This window comes from Sorex fumeus, unplaced genomic scaffold, assembly GCF_029834395.1.
Source record: "Sorex fumeus unplaced genomic scaffold, SorFum_2.1 ptg000063l, whole genome shotgun sequence".
Lineage (NCBI taxonomy): Eukaryota > Metazoa > Chordata > Mammalia > Eulipotyphla > Soricidae > Sorex > Sorex fumeus.
The window spans coordinates 68,917,544-68,945,528 of record NW_026606120.1 but is presented as its reverse complement, the minus strand read 5'-3'; the positions used below and the strand labels follow the sequence as shown (position 1 = coordinate 68,945,528).

The 27,985-nt window shown below is 42.4% G+C and overlaps 1 protein-coding gene across 1 annotated transcript; it reads left to right on the top strand.

Moving 5' to 3' along the window:
* Positions 1–26,665, top strand: LOC130035059 (U3 small nucleolar RNA-associated protein 18 homolog). Its single transcript, XM_056126539.1, has 13 exons — positions 1–345; positions 2,070–2,182; positions 4,452–4,550; positions 6,309–6,423; positions 8,796–8,921; positions 9,021–9,195; positions 11,581–11,681; positions 11,956–12,046; positions 15,308–15,431; positions 19,907–20,081; positions 21,595–21,737; positions 25,816–25,854; positions 26,545–26,665. The coding sequence occupies exons 1-12, from the start codon at positions 1–3 to the stop codon at positions 25,838–25,840; spliced, it is 1,632 nt and encodes a 543-aa protein (XP_055982514.1). The 3' UTR covers positions 25,841–25,854; positions 26,545–26,665.
* The last annotated feature ends 1,320 nt before the right edge of the window (positions 26,666–27,985 follow it).

The following is a 27,985-nucleotide window of genomic DNA, read 5'->3' as shown; positions in this document are numbered from 1 at the left end:
ATGCCGCCCGAGCGGAGAAGCCGAACGAAAGCGGGTCGCGGGCCCGGCGCGAAGCCGGAGCGGAAGGTCCGGAAGCGGCCGGAGCCGAGAGCCGGCGAGGGGCCGCGCGGGCCGCCCCGCAAGGCCGCTCCTTCATCCCCGCGGAAAGCCCCGGCCGGGCCGAGCGCCGCGACCGCTGCAGTCGCCGTCGCGGCGGCGGTGGCGGAGGAGAAGCGGCTCCGGCAGCGGAACCGCCTCACGCTGGAGGAGGACGAGCCGGGCGTGGAGCGGTGCCTGGAGGAGCTGGTGTTCGGCGACGCGGAGGCCGACGAGGACGCGCTGCTGCGGCGGCTGCGGGGCCCGCGGGTGAGGGGAGGCGGGGGCGCTCGGGCGGGGCGCGCGGGGGGCGGAGCCTAGGCGACCTGCGGCGCGCTGGGCGGGCGGGCGGGCGCTGGGGGGCCGCGAGCCCGAGACCCCGGGGCCGCCCGTCTCCCGGAGCCCCGCGCGCTGCGCCGCGCCGCCTGCCGCTCGCTCCCCCACTTTCCCCCTCCGGGTCTGGCGGGTGCGGCCGGGGCGTCGTCGGCGCTCGCCCGGGGTCTGACCGTGACGCCCGGAGCTCGCTCGGCAGCCGGTCCCTGGGGCGCGCCGCTGGGTGTCCTCGCGGGGGCGGGGTGGGTCGTGTCCCGGACTGCCCTGTCCTGGGTGCGAGGAGACAAACCTCTCGGCTATTCCGTTAGGTTTTTCTTTGCCGCGTCCCACTACCCCCCCCCGCCCCCGCACCCGAAGCCCCGCGCCGCCCCTCTGCTCGGCTGCGACCCACCCTCCGGGCACTGCCGGAGGGAGACGCAGCCGCGGGCAGCGGCCCACGGGACCGTCTGGGAGCTCAGAACGGAGGCCGGGCGGGGGTGGCCGTTCGCGCAGCACGCCCGCGGCGGGGACCGGGAGGAGAGGAGGAGGACGGAGGCGCCTCGCCTTCCCCTTCGGGCACCTCCCCCCCCCCACACACACACACGCCGGGCCCTTGGCAGGACCTCACCGAGGAAACGCCGGTCCCGGGCGCGGGGACGTCGTTTGCTGAGTTCCGTGGTGTGTCGGTGCAGCCCGCGCCCACGTGAGTGCGTCTCCGGGCTCTGGGTCTGGGTCCGTGTTGTGTTCGTAGTTGGCTCAGGACGGTCAGGAACGGAGTGCCAGAGGGAAGGGTGCAGGGCGCAGGGCGCACGCCTCTGCACCCCTCCCCCCCACCAGAGTTCGGTTCCCTGAGCACTCTCAGGAGTGAGTCCTGAGCACGGAATCAGGACTAAGCCCTGAGGACTTAGGGGTAGCCGCAAGGCTAGAAAGAAGCATCCCTGGCGCAGGGAAATGGGAAAAAGGGTTTTCCTAACAATCGGAGGTATCATGTTTGACATTTAATCAGGTCATTTTGTCTTCTGTGCTAGTCTGCCTCTGGTCCTGTGCTTTGAGTAGATCTGGAATTTTTCCCATTTTCTTTTCACAGGTTTTTAGTTTTTTTTTTTTCTTTTTCTTTGTGTCGCGGGTGGTTTTTAATGAACGAAAGTAGCTTAGGAGAGGCAGAGGAAATGGGTTCAAGAGAGAACACAGGCTTCTCCAGCCAGCAGTGAGATAAAGTGATCAACCCTTGTTATGCCTTGCTGGGTCTTTAACTTTGGGCGTTGTTAACTTTCTTTTCCTTGAATGTGCACCTTTTGTGTGTGTGTGTGTGTGTGTGTGTGTGTGTGTGTCACACCCAGCAATGCTCAGGGATTACTCCTGGATTTGCATTCAGGAATTAGTCCTGGCGGTGCTCAGGGGACCATATGGGATGCTGGGAATCGAACCCGGTGGGCTGCATGCAAGGCAAATGCCCTGTCTGCCGTACTATCACCCCATATGCACCTTTAACCAGGTGGTTAGAGAAGGTCCCATTCATGCTCCAATCTCATTTTGTTTCTAGCATTGGCTCCTGACCGGTCCATCCATTATTTCATTAGTGGGCTTAAAAAAAAAAAAGTTAAAATTCAGTGTGTTATGTTTGTGACTATAAAATATAAAAGCCTTTATGCTTGAAGATGTTTTGGTTTTCTTTTTTCTAGGTTCAAGTTCGGAAGGACTCTGATGACTCAGAAGTGGAGAATGAAGCAAAAGATAATTTTCCACCTCAGAAGAAGCCAGTTTGGGTGGATGAGGAAGGTGAAGACGAGGAAATGTTAGTTGCCTTAATTTTTTCTCCCTGGAGTCCCTCTGCTTTAAAAATTATTTCATATGGGGTTAGAGTGATAGTATAGCATATAGGGCAGTTACCTTGCAGAGTCCTACATAGAGTTGATCCTTTGCACCCTAGGAGTGATCTCTAAGTCTTCGAGAATCTATCCCTGAGCATGGACCCAGGAGTAAGTTCTGCTGGGTGTGACAAGCAGCCCCCCTCCCCCCCATTGCAGTTTTTTTTTTTTTTAGGTTCTTTTTACAAACATGATTTTGTAAAAAAAAAAAACACACACACATTGAGGAGTATACAAAGGAAAAGCCATTCATAAATGGCAGAGAGAAAATCATTGTTAGCATGTTGATGTGCTACTCCTTGTCTTTTTTTCTCATACTTAAAGAGACTAGTTAAGAGAGTACTGTGTTCAAAAAAAAAGTAATAGTGGGCCTTCTGTAAAGTAAAAGAAATCTAAAGAAAAAAATATACTCTTTTATTTAAAAAAGAAAAAAGACGGTACTGTGTTTGATATCTGACCTGAATTTGCCTCCTGATTTGGTCAGCTCATAACTGGCCATGGACAAGAGAATGTACTTTTTCCCTTTATAAAATGGAGCGATGGTACAGCCGATAGGGTTTTTGCCTTGCACAAGGCTGACCTGGGTTAGATCCCCGCATCTGGGTTCAATCCCCGCATCCTGAGCACTGCCAGGAGTAACCCCTGAGCATTGCTAAGTGTGACCCCTCCCCCAAAAAATACATGTAACAGTATTTTACTTTTCGTTTTGGGGCCACACACTAGGAGTGCTCAGGGCTTATCACCACTGGCTCCAAGCCCTGGGATCTCTCATGACAGGGCTCTGGGGTCCATATGAGGTGCCAGGGATATTGTTCCCGGGTCACTTGTGTGCAAAGCAAGCACCCTGCACACTGTACTATCAGTGCTGTCCCATTAATGGTATTTGTATAGCAGTACATGAATTTATGTAATTCTTCTTTGAGACGAAATAGGACAATGTCTGGAATTGTGCATAGGCTTAAGAAAGGTAGAATATGTAATATGTACCGTAGTGAATGAGAATATTTTGTGCTATTAGCATTTTTCCCCACTTAAAAAATGAATTTGGGGCCCAAGTGATAGTACAGAGGGTAGGGTGTTAGCCTTGCATGCAGCCCACCTGGGTTCAATCCCTGGAATTCAATGTGATCCCTCAAGCAACGCTAGGAATGATCCCTGAGTGCGGAGCCAGGAGTAACCCTTGAGCATCGCTGGGTGTGGCCTCAAAAACAAAACAGTAAGATTCATCAGAGACAAATGTTTCCTCCTGGATTTTCATCATAGTATTTTTTTTTTTTTTTTTTGGTGGGTGATGCACACCTGGCATTGTTCAGGACTTACTTTGGCTCTGCGCTAAGGGATCACTCCCGGCAGTGCTTGGGGGACCATTTGTGGTGGAGATCCAGCCTGTGTTGGCAGCATGCAAGGCAATCCTTATGCGCCATACTGCTGCTCTAGCCCCTCATCATAAGGTAAAGGTAAAGGTAAAGGCCCTCCTGTTGGTCGTCGATTTGCTCGAGCGGGCCCAGTAACGTCTCCATTGGAGACTTTGTTGTTACTGTGTCCGGCATATCGAATACTCTCGGTAGCTTGCCGGGCTCTCCGAGAGGGGTGGAGGAATCGAACTCGGGTCAGCCATGTTGGCTGCTTGCAAGGCAGACACCCTACCCGCTGTGCTATCGCTCCAGCCCCTCATCATAATATTCTAAGATTTGACTTTCATAGTATTGAGTTTGAAATAATAGCTTTTTGAAGAGTTAGTTAACTGGTTCTGGCTGGAGAGGTAGTCTAGGGATTAAGTCACTTTCCAGACATTCAGCCTGACTAGTGTGATTCCTGGCACAATGGGGTCGGTCCCCAAGCATCTAGCATTGCCTGAACTGGGAGTAGCCCAGAAGCAGGTTCAGTGTGAGCTGCTTTCCTCCTCCTTTCTGTTGTTGGGGAATGGAGAATATGCATGTGAGTTATTACGCGCTTTAATATCAGGACCTAAATGTACTCAGTGAAATGCTTCAGAGTACTAGCGGCAGCAACTATTTGTTGATTTTTTAAAAGATATTTACGTATATGGTGCCGGAGTGATACTGCAGCGTGTCCCATACCTGAGCACCTCCCGGAGTAACCCCCTGAGCATTGCTGGTTGAGACCCACAGAGCCTAAATAAATAAAAAATATATATATATATATTTATGTTTGAAACATGCTTTTTTTTTTTAGGGTTGAGATGATGAACAATAGGTTTCGGAAAAACCTGATGAAAAATTCCAGTGAGAGTAAACTTTCAAAGGAAAAGCTTCAAAAGCGACTTAAAGAAGAGTAAGTATCCTTTCTAATACATTTACCAAAAGGTATTTATTATCAGTAGTTCATCTCGATTTACCTAATCTTTGGGTAGTGAGATTTCCAGTTTGAAACAGTAAGAACATTGCTATCGGAAGAAATAATAATTACAATACTTTGGAAGGAGAGGGAATATAAGTAGAGAGAAAATTCAGGGAAAACATATGATACAATCAGCCAAATAAAATCAGAGCTAATTTGCTTGATCGCTTTCATATGGTAAGCCGTTTTATTTTCTTAACTTTATAATATAAAAAATAGCAGCTACAGACAATTGGTATTTGGGTTTAATTGAATTTATTCTCTTGATTTGGCAGTTGCTTGATTTGCTTATGTGAGACACTTGGTTCAGTTCCTGGCACTGGTAAAACAGTTTTAAAAAACATCTGTTACTTGTTTTATCTGTTGGGATGTTTTCCTGATGTGTTTGAAAGTAAGATGAGACGCAGTGATGCTGCACTCCCATTTCTTACTGTGCATTAGCTAAGATTGCGGACATTTTCCTTCATATTCAGGATACTGTTGTCCTGCCTAAGCAAATTAGTAGAGCCAAGGAGTGAGTTCAAAGGGCTGAAAGCATGCTTGCCCCCTAGAGTTGCCTGAGTTCTGTTCCTGGCACCAAACGGCTGCTCCTATGAGCACCGAACTAGCAGTTGCTCTGAAATCACTGCTAGAAGAGAAAAGACTTATTTGTAAACTTTGTTCTAAGAAGCATACTCTAGACTGAATTAGTATCATTACTAAGGTATGACTGGGTATTTACTGAATGTTCTGAGGCACTTCAATAAAGACTCTCCTTCTGACTGGTTGGAATGAGTGTCTGAGTTTTGGTATCATGCAATTTACAGGTCTAAATAAGAAAAAAAAAAGGTTACAACACAAGCCAAACTTAAAACTTGAGAATTGAAAAAAGCAGGTTTTTAACACTAGTCAGCTTAGAATTATACTGAACCTGAGCCTGACATGCGCTCCTTAGAAAAACATTTCCTAATGGACACCAGTTAGGTTTTAACTGCTAATGTAGTCAGAAAGGACTTTTTTTTTTCTGGGTCACACCCAGCGATGCACAAGGGTTAGTCCTGGCTCATGCTCTCAGGAATTACCCCAGACAGTGCTCGGGGGACCTCTGAAAGCCTGTGTGCTTCCTAGTTAATTCATATGTTTAAATTCGTATTATCTGTGGGATTGCTTGTGTGTTTGCTCTCATTTAGCCTTGGTAAATATTTAATGAAAAGATAATCAGAAAGATTAAATTATGTTCTCAGTTATCTGTTAGGAATTGTATTTGATTTCCCCTCTTGCGTTTTTCTGTACTTTGAATCTCGTTCATGAAATTCGCATCCAGTACACTATAGTAGTTCATGACTGGATTTCATTCTTCCTAAGGTATTCTTATAGCAAGAAGAATTTTAAAAAGTCAAGTCATGTGATTTTTTTTTCTTTTTTCTTTTTGTAAACTCCCGAATTCCTTATTATAGTTGCTAAGATGCAGCTTTTGCCTGTGTCTAAAATTTTACCTCAGATCTTTTACGTCTCATTTCCTACTCTAGCTAGGAAGTCCTTCTTTATGTTTCTTAAATGTTCTGAGACTTGTTTTTGTAAATCCCTTGTACTTTCCTTTCTGTTCAAGTAATACCTTGGAAAGAATTTTCCTGGCCATTCTATTTAAAGTGGTCTCCAGCAATTAACTTTCTAATTTGTCACTGTGTCTAACTTCTTCAAACGCTTTTCCAGTGGGATTCTTCCACTGTCTGTCTGTCAAAAGGAAGATCTGTCTGACAAAGATATTTTCCCCATTATAAAATACTGTTGTGTGGTAGATGAGAAGGGTACGCTGTTAAGCAAGTCAGTAGGGGGAAGGTATTCTGTCTCCCTCTCACTTTATGAAGATGACTCGTTTAGCTCCGCACAGGGTGACTTTATGTATGTGCTAACTACTGCTGAAAATGTAGTTAGCATAAACATTTAACTACAAGTAAAATACACATACTTTTTGCATGATTAAATTTTTGTTTTTTGATTCATCTATGAACATGTTCAGGTGCTCGAGATGGAACCCAGGACCTCATACACATGAAACTTGAATTGTCCCACTAAGCTACCTCTTTGTAGTTCAGTTGAATTTTTAGTGCAGGGAGAAAACTTGGGGGGCGGAGAGGAAGGAAAGAACTAGCTGGGATCAGACAGTAACGAGGCTAAGGAGTTTACCTTCATTCCTCTGACCCTGGCTCAGTCCCCAGCACCAAGCCAGGAGTAGCCCCTGAGCACTGCTGTGTGTGTCCCCCAAACCAAAAAATAAAAAGGAAATAAGAAAGTAGTCCACAGATTCAAAGGATCGTGAATATGTTTAAAATTAGCCACCACATTAATAGATATATATTTTTTTTATTAAAAAATTTTTAATAGTGAGACATCATGAGGTACAGTTGTAGACTTACACATTTTTGTGCTTGGGTTTCAATTCCACACATCCTAGAGGACAAGGGAGCTCAGATAGAGAAGGGAACACCAAATAGAGGTGTTGGGAGGATCCCCCCAGGATGGGAGAAGCATGTGGAAGGTAGACTACAGACTAAACACATTAATGTTTTTAATTACATTTTTTAAAAAAATATTAGTTAGAGCCCGGCAAGCTACCGAGAGTATTCGATATGCCAGACACAGTAACAACAAAGTCTCCAATGGAGACGTTACTGGGCCCGCTCGAGCAAATCGACGATTAGTTCAGGCACCAGAGTTTGCAATACTGTTGATAATAGGAATAGAATTTCGCTTACCACATTCCAGCACCACACCCTTCACCAGAGTATCTCACTTCTTCCACCATTGTCCTCCTGTCCCACTACTTCTTCCCAACCTTCTCTCCCTCCCTTACTATAGACAGGTTCTTAGTTTTTGCCACCTTTGAGTTTTTGTTAACCCATTTATTGCCTTTGTTGACCCCTTAATTTCCTTTATATCCTACATATGAGAGAGGTCATTCTGTGTCTGTTCGTCTCCTCCTAACTTCACTCAGCATGATACTCTACAGATTTATCCATGTAGATAATTGCATAATTTCATTTTACAGCTGAAGTATTCCATTATGCATATGTACCATTTTTTTTTTAAATCTAGTCATCTATTCATGGACACTTAGGTCGTTTGCAGATTTTGGCTACTGTGAATAGTGATGCAATGAATAAAGGAGTGCACGTGTCTTTTCTGAATAGAGTTTTTGGTTCTTTGGGGGTAGTTGCTCAGAAGTGGAATTGCTGGGTCACATGGAATCTCAATTCCTAGTTTTCTGACAAGTGTCCATATTGTCTTCCCAAAAAGGCTGCAACAGTCGACATTCCCACTAGTGAATGAGAGTCCCATTTTCGCCACATCTGGGCCAACACTGTATTTTTTTTTTAAACTGTTCTTTTTTTGATATGTAGGGACTGAGTTTAAAATAACATCCTCTCTATCCTTGCATGGCAGCCTTAGAACCATAGAGACGACCACATAGTCTCTCTTACTTTGTGTCATGAGTGCAAAGGTGCCAGAAAGCAGAAACTTGCAATAAAATTGCCCTGGAATTCAGTGTCCTTCCTTACCAAAATTGTACATTTTTGAAAAACCACTCTAAAATCTGTAAGGAATTTAGTCTTCCTTAATTGAAAGAAGGTAACACATTTTTTATTTTTGGGCCACACGTGGCTTTGCTTAGGGCTTACTCCTGGCTCTCTGCTCAAGGAGCACTTTCTGGCAGGGCGCAAGGGACCATATGTTGTGCTGAGAATTGAACCCTATAGGGGCTGGAGCGATAGCACAGCGGGTAGGGCGTTCGCCTTACACGCGGCCAACATGGCCGACCCGAGTTCGATTCCTTCGCCCCTCTCGGAGAGCCCGGCAAGCTACCGAGAGTATTCGATATGCCAGACACAGTAACAACAAAGTCTCCAATGGAGACGTTACTGGGCCCGCTCGAGCAAATCGACGATCAACGGGAGGGCCTTTACTTACTTTACTTAGGGTCAGCCGGAAACAAGGCAAGTGCCCCACCCAATGTACTTTCTCCACAGCTGATTAAAAATTAGTTCTTACAAAATGATTCTGAAGGTGGTGGTAGCAGAGCTGTGGCCTGTCCATTGCACTTCGTTTTGCATTGTAAACTGCTTTTAATGTTTCATGCTTTTAAGAAAAGAGCGTTTAGCTCATTGGAATTGATAAAATTACAGCTTTGTCTTTCCTTAGATGAAGAATTGCCAACCTGCTAATGCTGAATGTCCTACTTCTGCTCGGATCCCATCTGTGCAGTTTCATCCAGGTGCACAAGTTGTGATGGTTGCTGGACTAGATAACTCTGTATCGTTATTTCAGGTAGGCATTTTGAATGAAGACCTGTAGTGAAGAATGTTTACCATCAGGATACAGGGTCTGTGGAAGTAACCAACAGGAACATTTTGTACTGCCTTACAGGTTGACGGCAAAACGAATCCTAAAATCCAGAGCATCTATTGGGAAAAGTTTCCGATCTTTAAGGCTTGTTTTAGTGCTAATGGAGAAGAGGTTCTGGCTACGAGTACCCATAGCAAGGTTCTTTATGTCTATGATATGCTGGCTGGAAAGCTAATTCCTGTGCATCAAGTGAGAGGTAGGTTTTTAGTGAACACACAACTGATTGTTGCCCTCCCTTCTCCTTCCAAGCCCACAGTTTAGTTCATTAAACAGTTTTTATAACTGCTTGTTCCCCCTTCCCCATAGGATTCTTAAGAATAGCTTACATTATTTGTAAATCTTGTGTTGAAATGTATTTGAATGAAAATAGGTAATTGATTTTATTGAATACTCAACTATGAGAAAATCATAATTTGGAAATGCCTTCCACCCCCACAATCAAAAAAAGGAGATGCAAAACAAAATATCTGAAAAGTTATTAGCATTTGATGCAGTAGAAGGAGCCTGATCATGGAAGCTAGAAAACCTAGGTTATACTTTCTTGAAAAAATTATTTTCATCTTTCTGATGTTTATGATGTAATAAGGATACCTCCCACCAGTGCTGCTTATAATAGAAATTTGGTTTACATAGCACAGCGGGTAGGGCGTTCGCCTTACAAGCGGCCAACATGGCCGACCCGAGTTCGATTCTTGGCGAGCCCGGCAAGCTACCAAGAGTATTCGATATGCCAAACACAGTAACAACCAAGTCTCCAATGGAGACGTTACTGGGCCCGCTCGAGCAAATCGACGATCAACGGGAGGGCCTTTACCTTTACCTTTAACATTAAAGGAAATAAAGCATTGCTTTTGGGGATTGTGATATATTTTAAAGAATGAACTACTTTCTAAGTATACTTTTTGTCAGGTGAAGTAATATCTTTCCTCTGCTATGCCCATTCTTCTCTTGCATTCCCCTGGTCCTACTGTGACAAAATACAGTGACACCTTCATGAATCCTCTGGGAACCAAAGCCTTGTAATGAGGTTTGCTTGGTTGATGTTATAAATCTTAGGAGGTGGTGGCATATACTATAGCTCACTGGCAGCCCAGTTGCACATGTGTGGGGCTGTAAAGGATTTTGTACAGCCTTATTTTTACTAGTGGTTGGAAGAAATAAGGCCAACTTTCAGCTTTGTTAACATTCATATTCTTTATTTTCTTTTTCTTTTTCTTTTTTTTTTCGTTTTGGGTCACACCTGATGATGCACAGGGGTTACTCCTGGCTCTGAACTCAGGAATTACTCCTGGTGGTGCTCAGGGGACCATATGGGATTCTGGGAATCGAACCCGGATTGGCCGCGTGCAAGGAAAATGCCCTACCCGCTGTGCTATTGTTCCAGCCCCCCATAATGTATATTTTTAATGTTACCACTCTTCTCTTTCCTATGTTCTCTGACACATTTTGTAATTCTTTCCAAATTGATTAATCTCTTTATGTAATCATACTTGATGCTTTTCCTCTACTAACGTTTTTATGAATCACCCCGGGAGCTTGTTAAAGTGCAAATTCTGGTTCTGTAAGTCTGATGATGGTGGTTCTAGCAGCTCAGGTGATATGGTTTTGCAGAGGAACCTCACTTTGAGTTGTGAAACTTTAAAGCATTTCCTTATATCAAGAGAAATTTTCCTATATCAGCACTATATAGTAATTGCTGGTTTTATCTGACCATGGCATGGACCTTGGAGAAGCAAGCCATGGTCAAGATAATAATCTTGATACTTTCTTAATTATGATAAACAAGACCTGGACCGGCTGCTGTTCAGGTTGTTTGTCCCATCACTGGCATCTTAAGAGATTGCATTTATCCTTTTACCCTCAGCATTTACTCTTTACTCAGTAAGAATAGCCAAGTAATAATGATATTGATTATAATAGTAACTATGAGTTAGACGTGTTTATTTTGGTCATGGTATGCTCTGAGTACCGTCCTGTCTTCTGTCATTGTTTACCGCTAATGTCCAAGGATGTAGTTCAGTGGGAGAGCCCCAGACATGCATGCTTGAACCTGAGATTTTCATCCTGGGCATTGCCCACGTCGCTTGTTACTCTTCATTGCATTTCTGGGTAGGACTCCAGCACCACCAGTGTGCTCCACAACCAAGAGTATGTGACCCCCTGAGTGCTCCTAAGTTGTCTCCAAACATTAAATTTACTTAAGGCTAAAGTTAAAGACATTGACCCACCTGCAGACAGGGAGAGGGGGTTGGCTGTGTCAGGAAGGAGTCCTTTGGCACTTTGTCTCTGTTGTAGGCACACTCGCTGTGTTTGCACAGGTCCCACGCAGTAGGGTTGAACTGAATCTCTCACCTGCAGTTACATTGGTAATTTCGGAGTAAAAGAGAAATTGGCTAAGCACTTTGTATCTGGGTGCTTATTCAGTCATGCATGTGGTCATGCTGGTTGAGTCTAACGTTGGTTTTGTTTAATTTGAATGCATTTCAATAACTCCGGGGATCAGAAACCCTTAATTGTTGATTTTTTTTTAAGTTTTTGAAAAAATACTTATTTTATATCATTGATTGATCTCCTTTCTTAGGTTTGAAAGAGAAGATAATAAGGAGTTTCGAAGTTGCCCCAGATGGGACCTTCTTGCTCATAAATGGTGTTGCGGGATATTTGCATTTGCTGTCAATGAAGGTATAACTCATTCTTAGTGGTTGGCTTGTTCTTTGAGGATAAGATACTCATGTCTTGAGCCATAGTTTCTGGTCCTTCAGTCTGCATGTCTAGTAGAGAAGCGTAGCCGAACTTGGGCAGAAGCTGTGGGCAGTTGGGTGACACCTTGGAATATTGGGGAAAGCAAATACAGGAACAACAAATAAGAGCTCGAATTTTTTAGAAAGTCATTCCACACAGTTTGATTTGTTCATTTACCTCCTTATGAATTTGATAAATAACACATTTCTTCCAGACTAAAGAATTGACTGGTAGCATGAAAATCAACGGGAGGGTTGCAGCATCCACATTTTCTTCAGATAGTAAGAAAATATATGCATCTTCTGGTAAGTTAATGACATGGTGATAAAAAGTTTTTGATGCTTTAGATGTGGATGATAACTGTTTGATTTTTTTTTTTAAGTAAAAAATAAATTTCATTTGTAGAGTTCATTTTTGTCATTTTCGCTGTCGGTACTGAAGGGCCTTTAATGGATTTTGGGGAAAGCTGGGGGAAAAGTGCAGGTTCATTTGTTTTTTTTTTTGCTTCATGGTTGAATCCAGGGCCTCACACATCTCCAGCCTGCATCTCCGACCCTGAAAATGTTTATTGTAAGGTGACCCAGTCTTAAAATTTTCATTTTCTCTCTTAAAAGGTGCTAGTTTTAGTTTCTTTTCATGATCCCCCTTTAATTTTTTTTTCTCTTTTTTTTTGGTACTAGAGTAGGTAATGTGAATTTTCTTCATTGTTGATGGAAGACAATCCAGATCTCCTCACTGTTTTGCATTTTTGACCAACCTTCCTCGTCCCTGATGAGCTCTGTCTTATGCTGTGCTGCACTTCTGCCTTTTGGACAACCCATTTGCTCTTTGACTCTCCTTCCATTCCTGAGGGATCTTGGGGCCTTCATAATTTTAGAATGGCTGCCATTGTTTGGTGGATGATGTTTGAGTAATGTTCCTGTGAGTAGTGTTCTAAAATCTTTGCATAGCTTATTAGCATAAATATTGTTTGTTAGGGAGGAGCCTTTGCTAATATGTTAATTTTTCTTTTTAAATTTAATTTTGGTTTTGGGGGTCACACCTGGTTGTGCTTGGTGCTTAACTCCTCCTCCTGGCTCTGAGCTCAGGACTCATTCCTCTCAGAGCTCAGGATTGTATAGAGGTGCTGGGGATCAAGCCGTGAGACAGGCACCTTACCTGTTCTACTATCTTGATTTTTTTTTTCTTTTCAGACTAACCTAACTGTCTAAACTTTTTGTTATGTTTTTTAATTTGCTACTGTCTAACCTCGACTTCTACTCCAGCTTGGGGAATTTTGTCAAAATTTTGAAACAGTGACATTCATTGAATTCTCACTGGAGAAATAAGAATAAAGGAAGATGAACTTCAGAGCTGTTTAGACGAGGGGTGATACCTTTCTACAGGCAAAGAATTTTTTCAGAAATTGTAGTGCGTATGGGGAGGATGGTGATTAGTTTCACATGTTGCAGGTGACAGGAAAAAAACAAGGATGATTTTGGCAATTAGATGCCCATTTGTGTGATTTCACAAAGTAAATTGGGGGTGCTGTGCAGATGCCCCTCACCTACCTCCCCAACTCCTCAGGCCACCCCAGACAGAGAGAGAGGGAAATGGGGGACCACAGCCTGATGGTGAAAATGGCCCGTTTAATGCAGAATATCTGAGGGGGGTAAGGATATAAGTGTGATTGATCATTTACATAGATAAACATTTGGCAGATGCAATTCTCTTGGGGAGATTAACTCAAGGAGACATTCTGTCTATCATTGCTTTTATCTTTCCCTCTAGTTGTATAATATTTGCAGTTGTTTGGATAAATACAGTAAGCTACAAAGATCCCAACACTTAGTTCTCTAGGCTCTGAGAGCAAGGAAGGCTTTTACCGTAAATCCCAGACTAAGTCCTCAGGTCGGTTCAGCTTGTCCTTCCCCGTGGGGGTCCTGTCTCTTAAGTTGTAACAGCTTGCATCAAGACAGGCTTCCAACTATGGGACAATATTCCTGGCCCTTGGGTCTACTGTCGTTGGATGTTGGTTTCATATTATGTTATTTTATATTCTCCAAATGAGTGCAGTCATTCTGTCCCTCTCTCACTCCTTTCACTTAGCGTGATACATTTCTTATATTTAAATTAGTAGGTGATAGATAAATTGTACAATGTCTTTCTGTTTGTTCTGGGACCACACCTGACATTGCTGAGGGCTACTCTTTGATTCTGATTCTGTCCTTGGAATTCACTTCTAGAGGTACTTGGGGACCCTCTGGTGCTGTGGTGGGGATTGAATCTAGGCAAACCCATGCAAAGCACTCTACCATTGAACCGCATCGCCTGCCCTGCATTTATATTATGAACTGTTTTGGCTCAGTTCATTCTTGACTTACTCCTTTTCTGATCATCATTTAAGCGTATATTATATTAGGAACTCTGGGCTGGAGCGATAGCACAGCGGTAGGGCATTTGCCTTGCATGTAGCCAGCCTGGCCAACCCACGTTCGATTCCTCCGCTCCTCTCAGAGAGCCCGGCAAGCTACCGAGAGTATCTCACCCGCATGGCAAAAGCCTGACAAGCTGCTCATGACGTATTCGATATGCCAAACACAGTAACAAGAAGTCTCACAATGGAGACGTTACTGGGCCCACTCGAGCAGAACAACAGGAAGACAGTGCTACAGACAATGGTATTTGTTAATAGTTGTTGGGAGATCAGTGCTAAGGAAGTATTTTGTTTTGGTTTTAAAACTACTTTTCTTTACTACACTTGCTGTGTTCGTGGCTATGCTCTGCTCAGGGTCACTCGTGATGGTGTTGGGGTGGGGATGAATCATAATGCAAGGCTGAGCATCCAGTCAGCATTGGCTGCATGCACGGCAAGTGCCTTCCCTCCCAGACTATTTCTCCAGCCTGCATTTTCATAGTTTTGCTCCTGTGGTTTATCTCCATGAAGTGGAAGTTTTCCTGAGAATTCAACCCAAGCCATTCTTATTGTAAAAATACTGTTTATTAAGGACTAGTTATGTAAGAAATGTTTTAGATCAATTTTTTTAGATCTAATATAAATATAGAGTATTTATAGTAGATCTTTATTGGTAGTACCTTGTGCTAGTAAAACTAGACTTAGAATGGTTAGTTCATTTGCCTTTGAAGTTTAAAACAAAATTAACCAAACCAAGTCTGGCAAACTCCCCGTGGCGTACCCAATATGCCAAATACCAGTAACAATGATGGGTCTCATTCTCCTAAAGAGCCTTGAATATAATCTCAGGGCTAGGATGAAGGAGACGTCACTGGGGCCTGCTTGAGGCAATCGACAAATGACAGGATGGTCGTGTCGTGATTAACCAAACCAAGCTGAAGTGATAGTACAGCGGGTTGGATGTTTGCCTTGTACATGGCTGACCTGGGTTCCATCCTCTGCATCCCATTTGATTTGGTCCCCCGAGCACTACCAGGAGTGATTTTAGAGTGCAGAGCTAGGAGTAACCCCTGAACATCACCAGGTGTGACCCAAAAAGCCCCCGGTCCGCCCCTTCCCCCACAAAAAAAACAACCAAAATTAACCAAAACCCGTTTGGACTTTCCTTCAGGGGATGGGGAAGTTTATGTTTGGGATGTGAACTCCAGAAAGTGCCTTAACAGATTTGTTGATGAAGGCAGTCTCTATGGATTGAGCATTGCTACATCGAGGAATGGACAGTATGTTGCTTGTGGGTAAGTAAAGAGAGGCTTGTAAAACTTGTAATTGCATTGTGCTAATAAAATAAGAAAGTTCCAAAGAGTTGATGATATTGAATGGTGCTTGAATAGTTCTGTTTATGAACAATTCAGTAATAAAGTTGGTATACTTCTATCGTTGGGAGAGGGGGATTGGAGTTTTTGGGCCACTCCTGTGGTGTTCAGGAGCTATTCCTGACTCTCTACTTAGGAGTGCTCCTTGGTGGTGCTCAGGGGACCATGTGTAGTGCTCAGAATTCAGACAAGGCTGGATGCAAGGCAAGTACCTTAACTTCTTTGAGTTCCATATGGTCTCTTTGGCCCCCAAACCAGACCTTTTAAAAAATATATGTATGTTTTTATTTTTTAATTTTGAGGGATCATACCTGCCAGTGCTCTGGGGTGCTATATCAGGGCTGGGGATTGAGCTGTGTCGCTACATGTGAAACAACTTAACCCCTGTACTATTTATCTGGCCCTGCACAGGTCTGATTCTACATCTGACTTAATGTAGTGTTTAATGATAATGCCTGCTCTTCAGCAAATACTGAATTACCTTATGTCCTCGTGTTTTTTCTTTTGAAATCCCCATTTGATCACAGTATTTTCCTATTTCCTATTACTATTTTGCTTTCTCATTGATAAGGAAGCAGATTTAGTTAAACTTTGGGTTTAAAACTCATTTTTAGGACAGTGGAGATAATTCAAAGTCCTTGTCCCTAGCCCTGCATGGTTCCCTAAAACACCACTGGTTACGGCTTCCCATAAAAAATAAAAAGTGATTTTATAGAGGGCAGGGCATAGAAGATGGCTAAACCTTGCCACCCCACACATTATTTTAATATCCAACAGTTTTTTTTTTAAGTAGCCATGAATCACCTAGAATATTCCTTATAATGATAGTGTAACATTTTTACATTTATTTTAACTTAGTATTTATCAGTTCTTAAGATAGTTTACTATGTACTTTATCCTAACAAACATCTGTGTGGTAGCCAGAGTATATAAATTTTTTATTTCCAATTTATTAAAAGTAAAACCCAAAGAATTTGGTTTTAAGCAAAAGCACTGGCTTATTTGATGCATTTTTCCCCTCTTGGCTAGGTACATATCAAAACATCACAAAATCACAAATCATCCTGTTATTCGTCGATTGCCTCGAGCAAGGCCCCAGTAACATCTCCTTCATCCTAGCCCTGAGATTATATTCAAGGCTCTTTAGGAGAATGAGACCCATCATTGTTACTGGTATTTGGCATATTGGGTACGCCACGGGGAGTTTGCCAGACTCTGCCATGTGGGCAGGCTACATTCGGTAGCCTGCCACTTTGTCCAAAGTAGGACATATCAAAACATGTTGCATAAAAATACTGTTTGATCGTATTGCTGAAACTTTGAAAATTTAGGGCCGGAGCGATAGCACGGTGGGTAGTGTGATTGCCTTGCACGCGGCCGACCCGGGTTCGATCCCTGGCATCCCATATGGTCCCCCGAGCACCTCCAGGAGTAATTCCTGAGCACAGAGCCAGGACTAACCCCTGAGCATTGCTGGGTGGTGACCCAAAAAGCAAAAAAAAAAAAGAAACTGAACATTTTATCTAGACACATTACTGTTTTATCACAAAAAATAAAAAGCATAGAAAAATGATTTGTGCCCTTGGAAAAAAGATGGCTTTATTCTCCTACCTTAGTCTCAAGATGGGTAGGAGGAGACATTGGATACTTAAAATATGATTGTAAGCTGTCAGACCTGCTAAGTGTTGTGTTGGCACTTTTCTTTTCAAAACTTCCTGAGTGGATTTTTATGACAAAATACAGTTGATCCATAAAGAAAATTCAGTTAACTTTTCCATGAATGGTAAGTCAGATGGGTCTTATTGTGAAATATGGCACACTTCCCACTCTTCTATCACAGTGTTCATTTCTTCGAGGTTAAAATTGCGGCAGCTGCATCTGAATGTCTCTCCCCATCACCTTGGGTAGCTTTCCAATTTCTGCTCTCATTTCTTTATGTATGTTCTCGATTGTGCGATCCATTGTTTCTTTCATGTCCTCTTTCAATTTACTGGATATCTGACTGTTTCATTGAATTCATTGAACATCTTCATGACTTCATATCTGAATTCTTTCTCAGAGAGGTTCCTTAGGTGAATAGCGCCTACTGAGGCTTCTGGTCCCCATCACCTTGGGATCCGGAAAAATGAAAAGGTAGAATTTGCTGTGGAATTTGGCTGTGATACCAAGTATAACATGTGCCTCACAACCGTGGCAGCAATTTGTGATTAGCAGGTTTTCTGGGAATAGCTTTGTTCTTCTACAGTGATTAATTTTTAGGAAATGTGTTTTGTTTTGTTTTCTTTTGTTTTGGGGCCATGCCTGGTGATGCTCAGGGCTTACTCCTGACTCTGCACTCAGGAATTACTCCTGGTGGTGGTTGGGGACCCATTTGGAATGGTCATCTGCATGCAAGGCAAGCTCCCAACTGCTGTACTCTTTCTCCAGCCCCTAATTTTCAGGAATTTTAAATATAACTAGTTTGCCTCTCTCTGGAGCAAGAATAAAAATTAACTCCCACAAATTTGTGAAGTTAATAATTTTTTTGGCTTTGGCCTTTTTTTTTTTTTTCTAGTCGCTTTGTACTCTTTGAAAGGCCCACAACGGAAAGAATCTACTTTGATTTGAAGTACCCTTTGACTTATTGGATTCTGATAATGCTTGTTCAAAGGATATACTGGATTTCTCTTATTAAACTCATAAATAAATGTCAATGATTGTTAGAGAAATTTCAGATGTTATAGGCATATCAGGAAGATGGTTTTTGGTGGTCGAGCCCTGTAGCCGACTGACTGAACTCCTCCCTTCCAGTCATTTTTAGCTCTTGTTAAAGTGTTCTTTGAGTCAAATGGAGAAGTATGTGTGAATAAATTAAAAATATACTAAAGCAGTAAATATTTAATTCTAACATACTATTTTTGTTAGCTAAAATTTCCACTATATAATCTTTCAACTATATAATCTTTTCATGTGAGCTGAATAGGTCTTGTATTATGTAAATTATTTTTGGATCCTTATAGGCCATCGTAAGTAATTAAAAGAGTATGTTTGAGTAGTAGGAATGAGAGTACACTTAATGGGATACTTGTCACCATTTCAGGTTACAATGCATTTGCAAGTTAAGTATGGGGTTACAAGGACTTGTTGTTTATTAATCATGGTCTAATCATGAATCTGAATAATAATGACAATGCTAAGATCATTGAGATTTACTTTTTTGGGGGGGGGCCTCACACCCGGCAATGCACAGGGTCACTCCTGGCTCTGCACTCAGGAATTAAATCCTGGCGGTGCTCGGGGGACCATATGTGATGCTGGGAATTGAACCTGGGTTGGCCGCGTGCAAGGCAAACGCCCTACCCACTGTACTATCACTCCAGCTCCGAGATTGACTTTTTAAATATTTGCTGTTTTGTTTTTCCTATTTTGGGGCTATACCTGGCAGCACTCAGGACCTATTCCTGGCTCTCTGCTCAGGAATGACCCCCTAGTAGTGCTTGGTTCCTCATATACAGTGTCCTGTATGAGCTGGGGCCAAACACATGTGAGGCAAATGTGTTACCTCCTGTACCTCTGAAGATTACTCTTTATATGCATTTGGGTATATATTCACTGCTGGTTAACATTTCAGTGAAGTTAGAGTGAATAATCACTTAACTTAATCACTTGAACTACAAGTATTCCCAGCCGAATATAGTTTCAAAACTTAAGATTTCTGTCACGGCGATTGTTTGGCACTAATTTTGATTTTCTCACAATATAATAGAATTAAAAAAGAAGCAATAGAGGAAATTTAGCTTTCATTATTCACACATTGGAATGCTAGATTGGGTACAAATGCCAAGGCTGGCACTTATTGATGTCTTTGTTCACCTTTGCATCTTTGGCATGAAATAGACAATTAATATTGAAGGAATGAGTAACAATGATTCAGTGTTTTCTTGGATTTTCTAGTTTCTACTTGCAATTGAAAGACAGCTGGAAGTAACAAGAGGGAAGGCTGGAGAGATAACGGGGTGGGCAGGTGCTGGATACCCTGTACTGCATGGTCCATGGAACACCACAAGGAGCGGATCCCCAAGTACCGAGATAGGGGTTTGGTGGGGAATACCACAACTTACGATCTCCACAACAAAAAAACCCTAGAGTTATTAACATGAGGTAGAACTGTAAAACATGTTTGGGTTTTATCCTGGGATTAGCTCTCCAGCCACTGCTTCCTTGGAGTTCTTTTACTTTTCAGACCATCCCTGGTGGTATTTTGGGCTATACTATCTCTCCAGCCCCACAGGTTCCTTTGTAATATAACATGATACTACAGTTACTCATTAATTGGTGGGAGTGACTATGTATTCACGTATCTTGTGAAAGTTTTTTTCTTGCTTTTAATCTCTTGTACTACTTTTTTCTCTTTGCAGTTCTAATTGTGGAGTGGTAAATGTCTGTAATCAAGAATCTTGTCTCAAAGAAACAAACCCAAAGCCAATAAAAGCTATAATGAACTTGGTAACAGGTGTTACGTCTCTGACCTTTAATCCTGCTACAGAAATCTTGGCAATTGCTTTGGACAAAATGAAAGAAGCAGTCAGATTGGTAACATTGCCTTGCCCTTTCTTTTATCCTTGATAGTTTTTAAATCTAAGTTGAAAAATAATATAATGAGTGTTGTATTATTTTTTTGATGTAGAGTTATTTGTATTACAGCTTCTTGAGGTTATTGTAGAAATGAGATACAATAGCCACTAAATTAGTCAGTTCTTTTGGGAAAGCTGTGTTGTCTGATCTTAACATTTTTAAAGCAGCCTTTGTTTTCAGTTTTTCAGCATATGCATAAAGAAATATGTTTAAGTCAGACACTTAATTTCTTTGTGGTTGTCTTTCGACTTTTTTTAGGGCTCCTTAATGAGTAACGAATGAGTGGAGGTGATTCTTAGGTTTTGAAAATAGATTGAACTTGAAAATTATGTGACGAGATTGCAATTCAAATTGCTGGCATAAAACTATGGACAAATCTTTGTATAAATTACTAAACTTGTTGATTTATTAGGAAGACTCCTAGTATTCAGTGTGTGGTCAGTGAAATACAGTACATTGGGGTGGGGTGTCACTGGTTTTTTTGTTTGTTTTTGTTTTCTGAAAAGGGAGTAGACCGAATTAAGTTTGTAAACATATAAAATCTCATCTGAAATTATGGATGATGACAGGTAATCGAGACATACATAGTTGAATGGTAACTCTGTGGGTTTAAACATAAAATTTCTTGCAAGAGCGAAACATTTTTTGAAATGGGAGTAGTTAAAATTCCAGTCTGCTTAGGATAACTGTTATCATGCTTAGGTTTTATTTATCCACACCTTGAGTATTGTCTATTTTGTCTTGTTCTTGGACTCGTGCTTTCCAGAATAGTCTTGTAGAAAGTGATTTCCTCCTCATGCTTAGACCTGGCTTCGGGTGAACTTTTGGCTCTTAAGCGGTTTGCATGGTTGTCCATCTTGAGGAGCAATTGCAAAAAGCTAAGAGTAGATATAGTGGAAAAAACAAAATGAAGAAAGGAAATTATGATATTGATATTACTTTGTTTAGTCTTCAGTTATATAAAATCAGTATTCTCATGTTTGAAGTGTTCCTTGTGATCAAATTTTCCTATTCTTTACTGTAGTCATTAAGTTAGGTACTGATGGGTATTACTGTTGACTTTTCACTTTAGTTTATTTGTTCAGCAAACATTTGAGTCTCACAGGCACTAGCAAAACTTACGCTGCATTAACAACATTAAGAAAACGGGGCCAGGGAGATAACCCAAAGGCTAGAGTGCATGCTCTGCATGCAGAAGGCCCTGGTTTAGTTCTCGCCATTGCATGGTCCCCAAGCATTGAACTTGGTGTAGACCCTGAGTTCTGTGGAATGTTGTGTTCAGATCTCTTCCCTCTGTCTTAATTAAGAATACATTGAAAATCAAATTTTGGAACACTTTGCTACAATAAGAGAATTGTGTTTTGTGTGCACTATAATCAAAATGAACAGTTTAATTCCAGCACAAAGATTAAAATTTAAGAAAGGAGTTCCCAGTTACTTTAGTTTAAAGCCTCTTAATATCTCCTTCCAGGTTCACCTTCCTTCCTGTACAGTATTTTCAAACTTTCCAGTTGTGAAAAAGAAGACTATTTCTCTTGTTCATACCATGGATTTTTCTCCCAGAAGTGGGTATTTTGCCATGGGGAATGAAAAGGGCAAGGCTCTACTGTATAGGTAGGTGTTAACATTAAGAAATATTTGTTAATTTCTTTTGAGAAAAAATGCCAGTCTGATATTTTTGCAGTTATGTACAATTTATTATTTACAATTTATTAATTATAAATGATTACCTATAGGAAGCTTAACTTGATTTTCATAGTTCTTCTATAACAAAATTGCATTTTTCTCCCATAAAATGTCACAACCAGAGAAAAGGTTAATCTGGAAAATTTGAGGGGGTGGTAGTGGCTTTTTAAAATTACACTACAATCAATATAGAAAAGTGTTAATTTTCGATATGCAAAATAATTATTTGATGTGTATATATGTTTCATTTGATCACCATACTAAGTTTGGTTAATATCTATCAGCACATGTAATTATTAAAATTATTAAAAGTTTTTTAACGAGAACTTTCACGTACAGGTTTCACATGCTACCGAAATTTGACTTAACTTTGTATGTTATTTTTTGACTCTGGGAATGCTATATAAATGGATGGCAGTAGTGTTCCCAGATCCTTCTAAAAATTTATGTAACTTACTAAATCCTACCAAATAATATTGTGCTACAGCTGGAATTCTTGTGTGCAGTCAGTGCATTATTATTTTTTTAAGGGTACTTACTAAGGCACTATATCATGGGCACAAAGCTATTAGTTGCCCCTACCACCCCCAGCTGTGACCCTAAAGGCCTCCTCACATTACATAATGATGTTAACTACAGTGAAACCTACCTAAACCTTTTTTTTTTTTTTTGGGGTCACACCCGGCGATGCTCAGGGGTTACTCCTGGCTCATGCACTCAGGAATTGTTCCTGGCGGTGCTCAGGGTGCCGGGAATCGAACCTTTGTGGGTCATGTTGGCTGCATGCAAGGCAAACGCCCCACCCGCTGCGCTATCGCTCCAGCCCCAAACCTACCGAAAACTTGCATGCTCTATCCTAGTCCTGTTTCTGTACCAGGCATATTTGTCTGTGAAGCTGGAACAGACAACCCTAATTATATCATCTCTAGATGAGAGACAACAAGATGTCTCTTTATGGAGATCTGCGTGTTTCTCTTTTTGGGGTGGTTGAGGGGGAATAAGGGGTTTGGGTCACACTTGGCAGTCTCAGGGGTACACCTGACAGTGTTCAAGGGTCATTCCTGGCAGTGTATAGGGAACCAAACTAGGACCTCTTGCGTGCAGGCAAGCATTATAACTTTCTTTTTTGTCTCTGACCCAAACTGTTGTACACCCTAGCATTGTAGTGAAAGCTATATAGAAGCCTGTTTTTGTATGCTTCTGGGAATGCCTGCTTCTGAACTATGCTGAGATGCAAGTAAGTGGAGGGGGGATGTAAATGGAATTTGAGTAGATCGTTATGTAAAGAGAAGGTAGCAAAGAATAATGATGGGGTTTTAAATTCTTTTTATTTTGAAAGGAAAATGGATTTTACCAGGAAAATTGATAATTTTATCATTTTATTTTCAGATCACTATTGGAGTGATTGAGTTCAGAATATATAAAAGGATGCAAGCTTGTACTGTACTTAGAAATTCTCTTGCAAAGCTTTGCATCATTATTATAACTGGATTTTTTTTTTTAAAGTAAGCCTTAAAGGGCATTGGAGTTTTCACCAGAGTAAAATGACAACATTTCTATTAGGTATGGTTGATAGGGTATTTTATAGGCTCCCAAATTTGATACTTTTCCCCTGAAATCTGAGTTATTAGCATTAGAATCCTACAGAATGTCAGATTGTGGAGCCTTAACCTGACTGCCTGCTGAGAATGATTGATTGCATTTTTCCCTTCGAAAATCTTCCTAAGTGCTGTTCTGTGATCTGATTGATAATCGCTTAATCACTTAACTTCCCGTTAGTCGTCGATTTGTTCGAGCGGGCACCAGTAACGTCTCCATTTGTCCCTGTCGCATGCTAGTGTAGCCCAATGGCATCTGTTCGCTCTGGGAACATGAAGAGCCTCAAACCGATCATTCATGATCTTCACAAAGAAGTCTGACCATCTGGTAGGTGGGCGGCCACGCGGTCTTTTGACATCCCGTGGAATCCAGTCGGTAACAGCTCTAGTCCACCGGTCATCTTTAAATCTCATTACGTGACCAGCCCATCTGATTTTTGATACCTTGGCAAATGAGACAGCGTCCCTGATTCTTGATCGTCGACGGATGTCGGAACTCCGAATTTTTTCTCTCATTTGAGTTAAACGTGATATTCCAAGCATAGCTCTTTCAATTCTTCTTTGGGAGACCTGAATAGCGTTCTCATCCTGTTTGCGCAGGGCCCAGGTCTCTGAGGCATATGTTAATGTAGGAAGAACAGTGGAATCAAAGAGATGTGCCCGGAGCTGGAGGTTCTTCGTCCTCTTAGCTATTTCTTCGACGTTCTTGAAGGCGTTCCAAGCCGCTCTCTTCCTCCTGTGCAGCTCGGGTGCCTGGTCATTTGTCATGTTGACTTCTCGACCTAGGTACACATAGCTGTTGCATTCAGAAATGGTCGTTCCATTGAGAGTGAATGGGGCGTCAGGAACGAGGCTGTTTCTCATAAACATTGTCTTCGTAAGATTCAACTGTAGTCCTACCTTTCCACACTCACGGTCAAAGTCGGCCAGCATTTGTGACGCTTGGCTGATGTTTGGTGTTATTAAAACAATGTCATCAGCAAAGTGGAGGTGGTGTAATTGCCGACCATCTATCTTCACTCCCATTCCTTCCCATTCCAGTCGTCGCATGATGTTCTCGAGGGTGGCACTGAAGAGTTTCGGTGAAATGGTATCACCCTGCCGAACCCCTCTCTTGACATCAACGATCACTTCTTTGTAGAATGGTGAGATCCTGGTAGTGAATCTGCAATACAGCTCACGGAGGATCTTGCTGTATTGGGCTTGAATGCCCTGATTGGCTAGGGCTTCAATGACCGCTTCCGTCTCAACAGAATCAAAGGCCTTTTTTAAATCAATGAACGTTAAACAGAGCGGCATCTTGAACTCCCGAGAAACCTCAATGAGTTTGGTTATTGTGTTGATATGGTCAATGGTGCTGAATTCTTTGCGGAACCCGGCTTGCTCGAATGATTGTCCTTCATCTAATGTTCTGCCAATCCTATTTAGGATGACTCGAGTGAACAACTTGTAGATGACAGACAATAGGCAGATCGGGCGATATTTGCCAATGTCATGGATGTCTCCCTTCTTGAACAGTAGTACGGTCCTGCTGGTTTTCCATTGGGACGGAACCTTGCATTCAGACAGGTAGCGAGTGAAGAGCCGAGCCAGTGTATTGATGAGTACTGATGGCAGGTTCTTCAGGTGTTCAGGTCTGACCTTGGTGCTGGGCCAGGTGCTGTTTGTTTCTTTACCAACGAAATGGCGTGTCGGATTTCGGAAGGGAGAACGTTGGGAACGACATATCCATCCCGTGGAATTTGGTATGTCGGCAAGTGGACATGGCTATCGAAGAGATTTGAGTAGAAGTCATGGATAATCTTCTCCATTGCCGTTCTGGAGGATGTGATGGATCCATCAGGACGTCGGAGGGCAGTCATCTTGGTCTTGTAGTTGGCAAAGGACAGGCGGGCGTAACGAATACTTTTCCCAGCTTCTGCCGCATCTACCAGTACTTCTGCTCTTCTCTCTTTGAGGTCTTCCTTGATCGCATCTCTGCACTGCTTTGCGAGCTGGGAGGTTAGCTTGCTGTTGCCTGAGGCATGCGCCAAACCATGCTGGCGAATTAGCTCATCAACCACCCAGGGATCGGATTGCACACAGAAGACCCACCCTACCCAGATAAATACCCCACTGGCACACTTTTACTATTGACACTACCTCCACTACCCAGCCGTCTCCACACTCCAGGACGCTTTCCAGACCCGCGTGGCAGCTCCGGCCAAGACTCACGCACGACTGAAGACCCACAGAACAGGATAAGCGGAACTCTCTGAGACCTTGGACTGCAGCTCGGCGGACCCAGGGACAGAGTTTCTCTGCTTGCTCCCACCAACCACAGGTGACAAAGGGATTCTAATCTTCTGACTGATAATACTCTGAGCAATCAAAAAGTCGTTAAGATGATTTGTTCTTTACTTTTTCAGGTTGCACCATTATTCAGACTTCTAGAGAAATTGTTCGAAGTAAGAAATTTTTTTATTACTGCTTCTACATATTTTAGAGTTACCTTGCTGAGTTAGCAGAACTGCTACTGTTCACTGCACCTATTGTATCTTTATGGAGAGTAGTGGAATGCAAGAGTAGATCAGAAAGAATCTAGTTGTACTTGAACTCTGGGGAATTTCTTAGCCTGTATCTCAGCAATCTGGCTATTTTTCTCTGACGTTACATCTCTAATAATGAGTTCAGTAATGATCTTCAGAATGTAATCATTTAATACACAAGGAGAATATACTTTGCAGGAAGAGTAAGTCTCTTCACAACTTGCATGAGCCCTCTTATTTTGCAGATATTTCTTGAAAGATTTTTATGTGGCTTGTCCAGTAGCTTAATCGTGAATTGTCACAAACCCATTTAATGCAAATAATGATCATTACATTTGTGTTCAAATTTATAAGAGGACATACTTTGGTCCTGTAACTTGATCTTTGACCTGCGATAAGATGGTTGGTAGTTCTGGGGTTGAGCTTTTTTCAGTTCTTTTTATCACAGTTGACATTTGGTCTTCAAGATTAATAGATATTGAGGAGAAATTCTGGGTGTGCGTAGAAATTTAGTTAAGGAAAATAATTTAAATTGCAGTTCTAGTACATGATTTGTTAATGACCAGTAGCCAGAAATCAAGTGTATCATTTCTTCTGTTCTTTCTTCAGGTTCAGCTGAGCCACATGAAAAGAATATCCTGATAAATCTTAGAAATTTTACAGAATGTATAATATGATTTATTGGTCCTGTTATACCTATTTAATAGAATTGTGTTAATAAACACATAACTTCTGTTTGAAAACAAGTGTATGTGATTGTTCTTTGTCTGCCTACTTGTACAACTTGGATACATTTAATAATAAACGTGATAGAAGAATCTGGCTATAACTAAATACAATATAGGGTAGATATTTTATAACCAGCTTTGACCTTAACAATTCCCCATGTTTCAAAGTATCAGCCAAGAGTTCTGGTGGAAGTCATTGATAAAAGAGTCATGGTGCTAGCTCATCACTGTATCACTGTCATCCCGTTGATTATGGAATTACTCGAGCAGGCGCCAGTAACGTCTATTCCAGCCCTGAGATTTAGTAGCCTCTTCTTACTCGTCTTCCAACAATTGGAGGCTCTTTCGGGGTCAGGGGAATGAGACCTGTTGTCGTTACTGAGTTTGACATAGCGAATACGCCACAGAAAGCTTGCCAGGCTCTGCCTGTGTGAGCGGGATACTTTTGGTAGCTTGCCGGGCTCTCTGACAGGCAGTTGTGCTATCTCATAAAATGAAATAAAGTGTTTATTTAAATGAAAGGTCTTTTCTGGATTTTGTACATCTTTGAAGAGTAGGATGGGGAGGTGGGATTCACAGTGCTCCAGGGGCATTGCTCTGCCAGTTCGGGCCAGATGGTTCTGTGCTAGGTTGCGGGGATGCAATGCTGCACAGGTTCTGCAGTATTTGGGGGACCAACAGGTTCACACTTGGTGCTTGGGACCCTCTGGTGCTATACCTGGTGATGCTGGGGGCCCTGAAGTGCTACAGCTTCACATGGGGCTTCACTGTGCCTGCATAGCATGTGCCTCTAGCCCCAGATTTCAGTACTTTGAATGGTCATGATTATGTGGAAGGGAGGGAGCATGTGAAGACCTGATACGTTTGTGTCACCAATAGCTACTTCTGATATATCCATAAGGTAAAGGTAAAGGCCCTCCCATTGTTCGTCAATTTGCTCTAGCGGGCCCAGTAACGTCTCCATTGGAGACTTTGTTGTTACTGTGTCTGGCATATCGAATACATCACGGGCGGCTTGCCAGGCTCTGCCATACGGGCGAGATTCTCTCGGTAGCTTGCCGGGCTCTCCGAGGGGCGGAGGAATCGAACTCGGGTCGGCCATGTTGGCTGCGTGCAAGGCAAACGCCCTGCCACTGTGCTATCGCTCCAGCCCCATTAATCCAACTAAAATGTGTTTGATTCCGGTTTCAAGGTTAGTAATTCTTTAATCAGAATATAACCATACTCTAATCCCTTCATATCTTAGGGGAAAAGCTAACATTTAAAGTAATATTAAAGAGATTGCTTATGAGCAATATCTAGTAGGACAAGTTTTTGATCTC

Bases quoted from the DNA above. Each gene is read 5' to 3' on its own strand.
- LOC130035059 (XM_056126539.1), top strand. From the start codon at position 1: ATGCCGCCCGAGCGGAGAAGCCGAACGAAAGCGGGTCGCGGGCCCGGC. The intron at 346-2,069 runs GTGAGGGGAGGC...TCTTTTTTCTAG, and splicing joins GGCGGCTGCGGGGCCCGCGG to GTTCAAGTTCGGAAGGACTC. The intron at 20,082-21,594 runs GTAACATTGCCT...ATCTCCTTCCAG, and splicing joins TGAAAGAAGCAGTCAGATTG to GTTCACCTTCCTTCCTGTAC.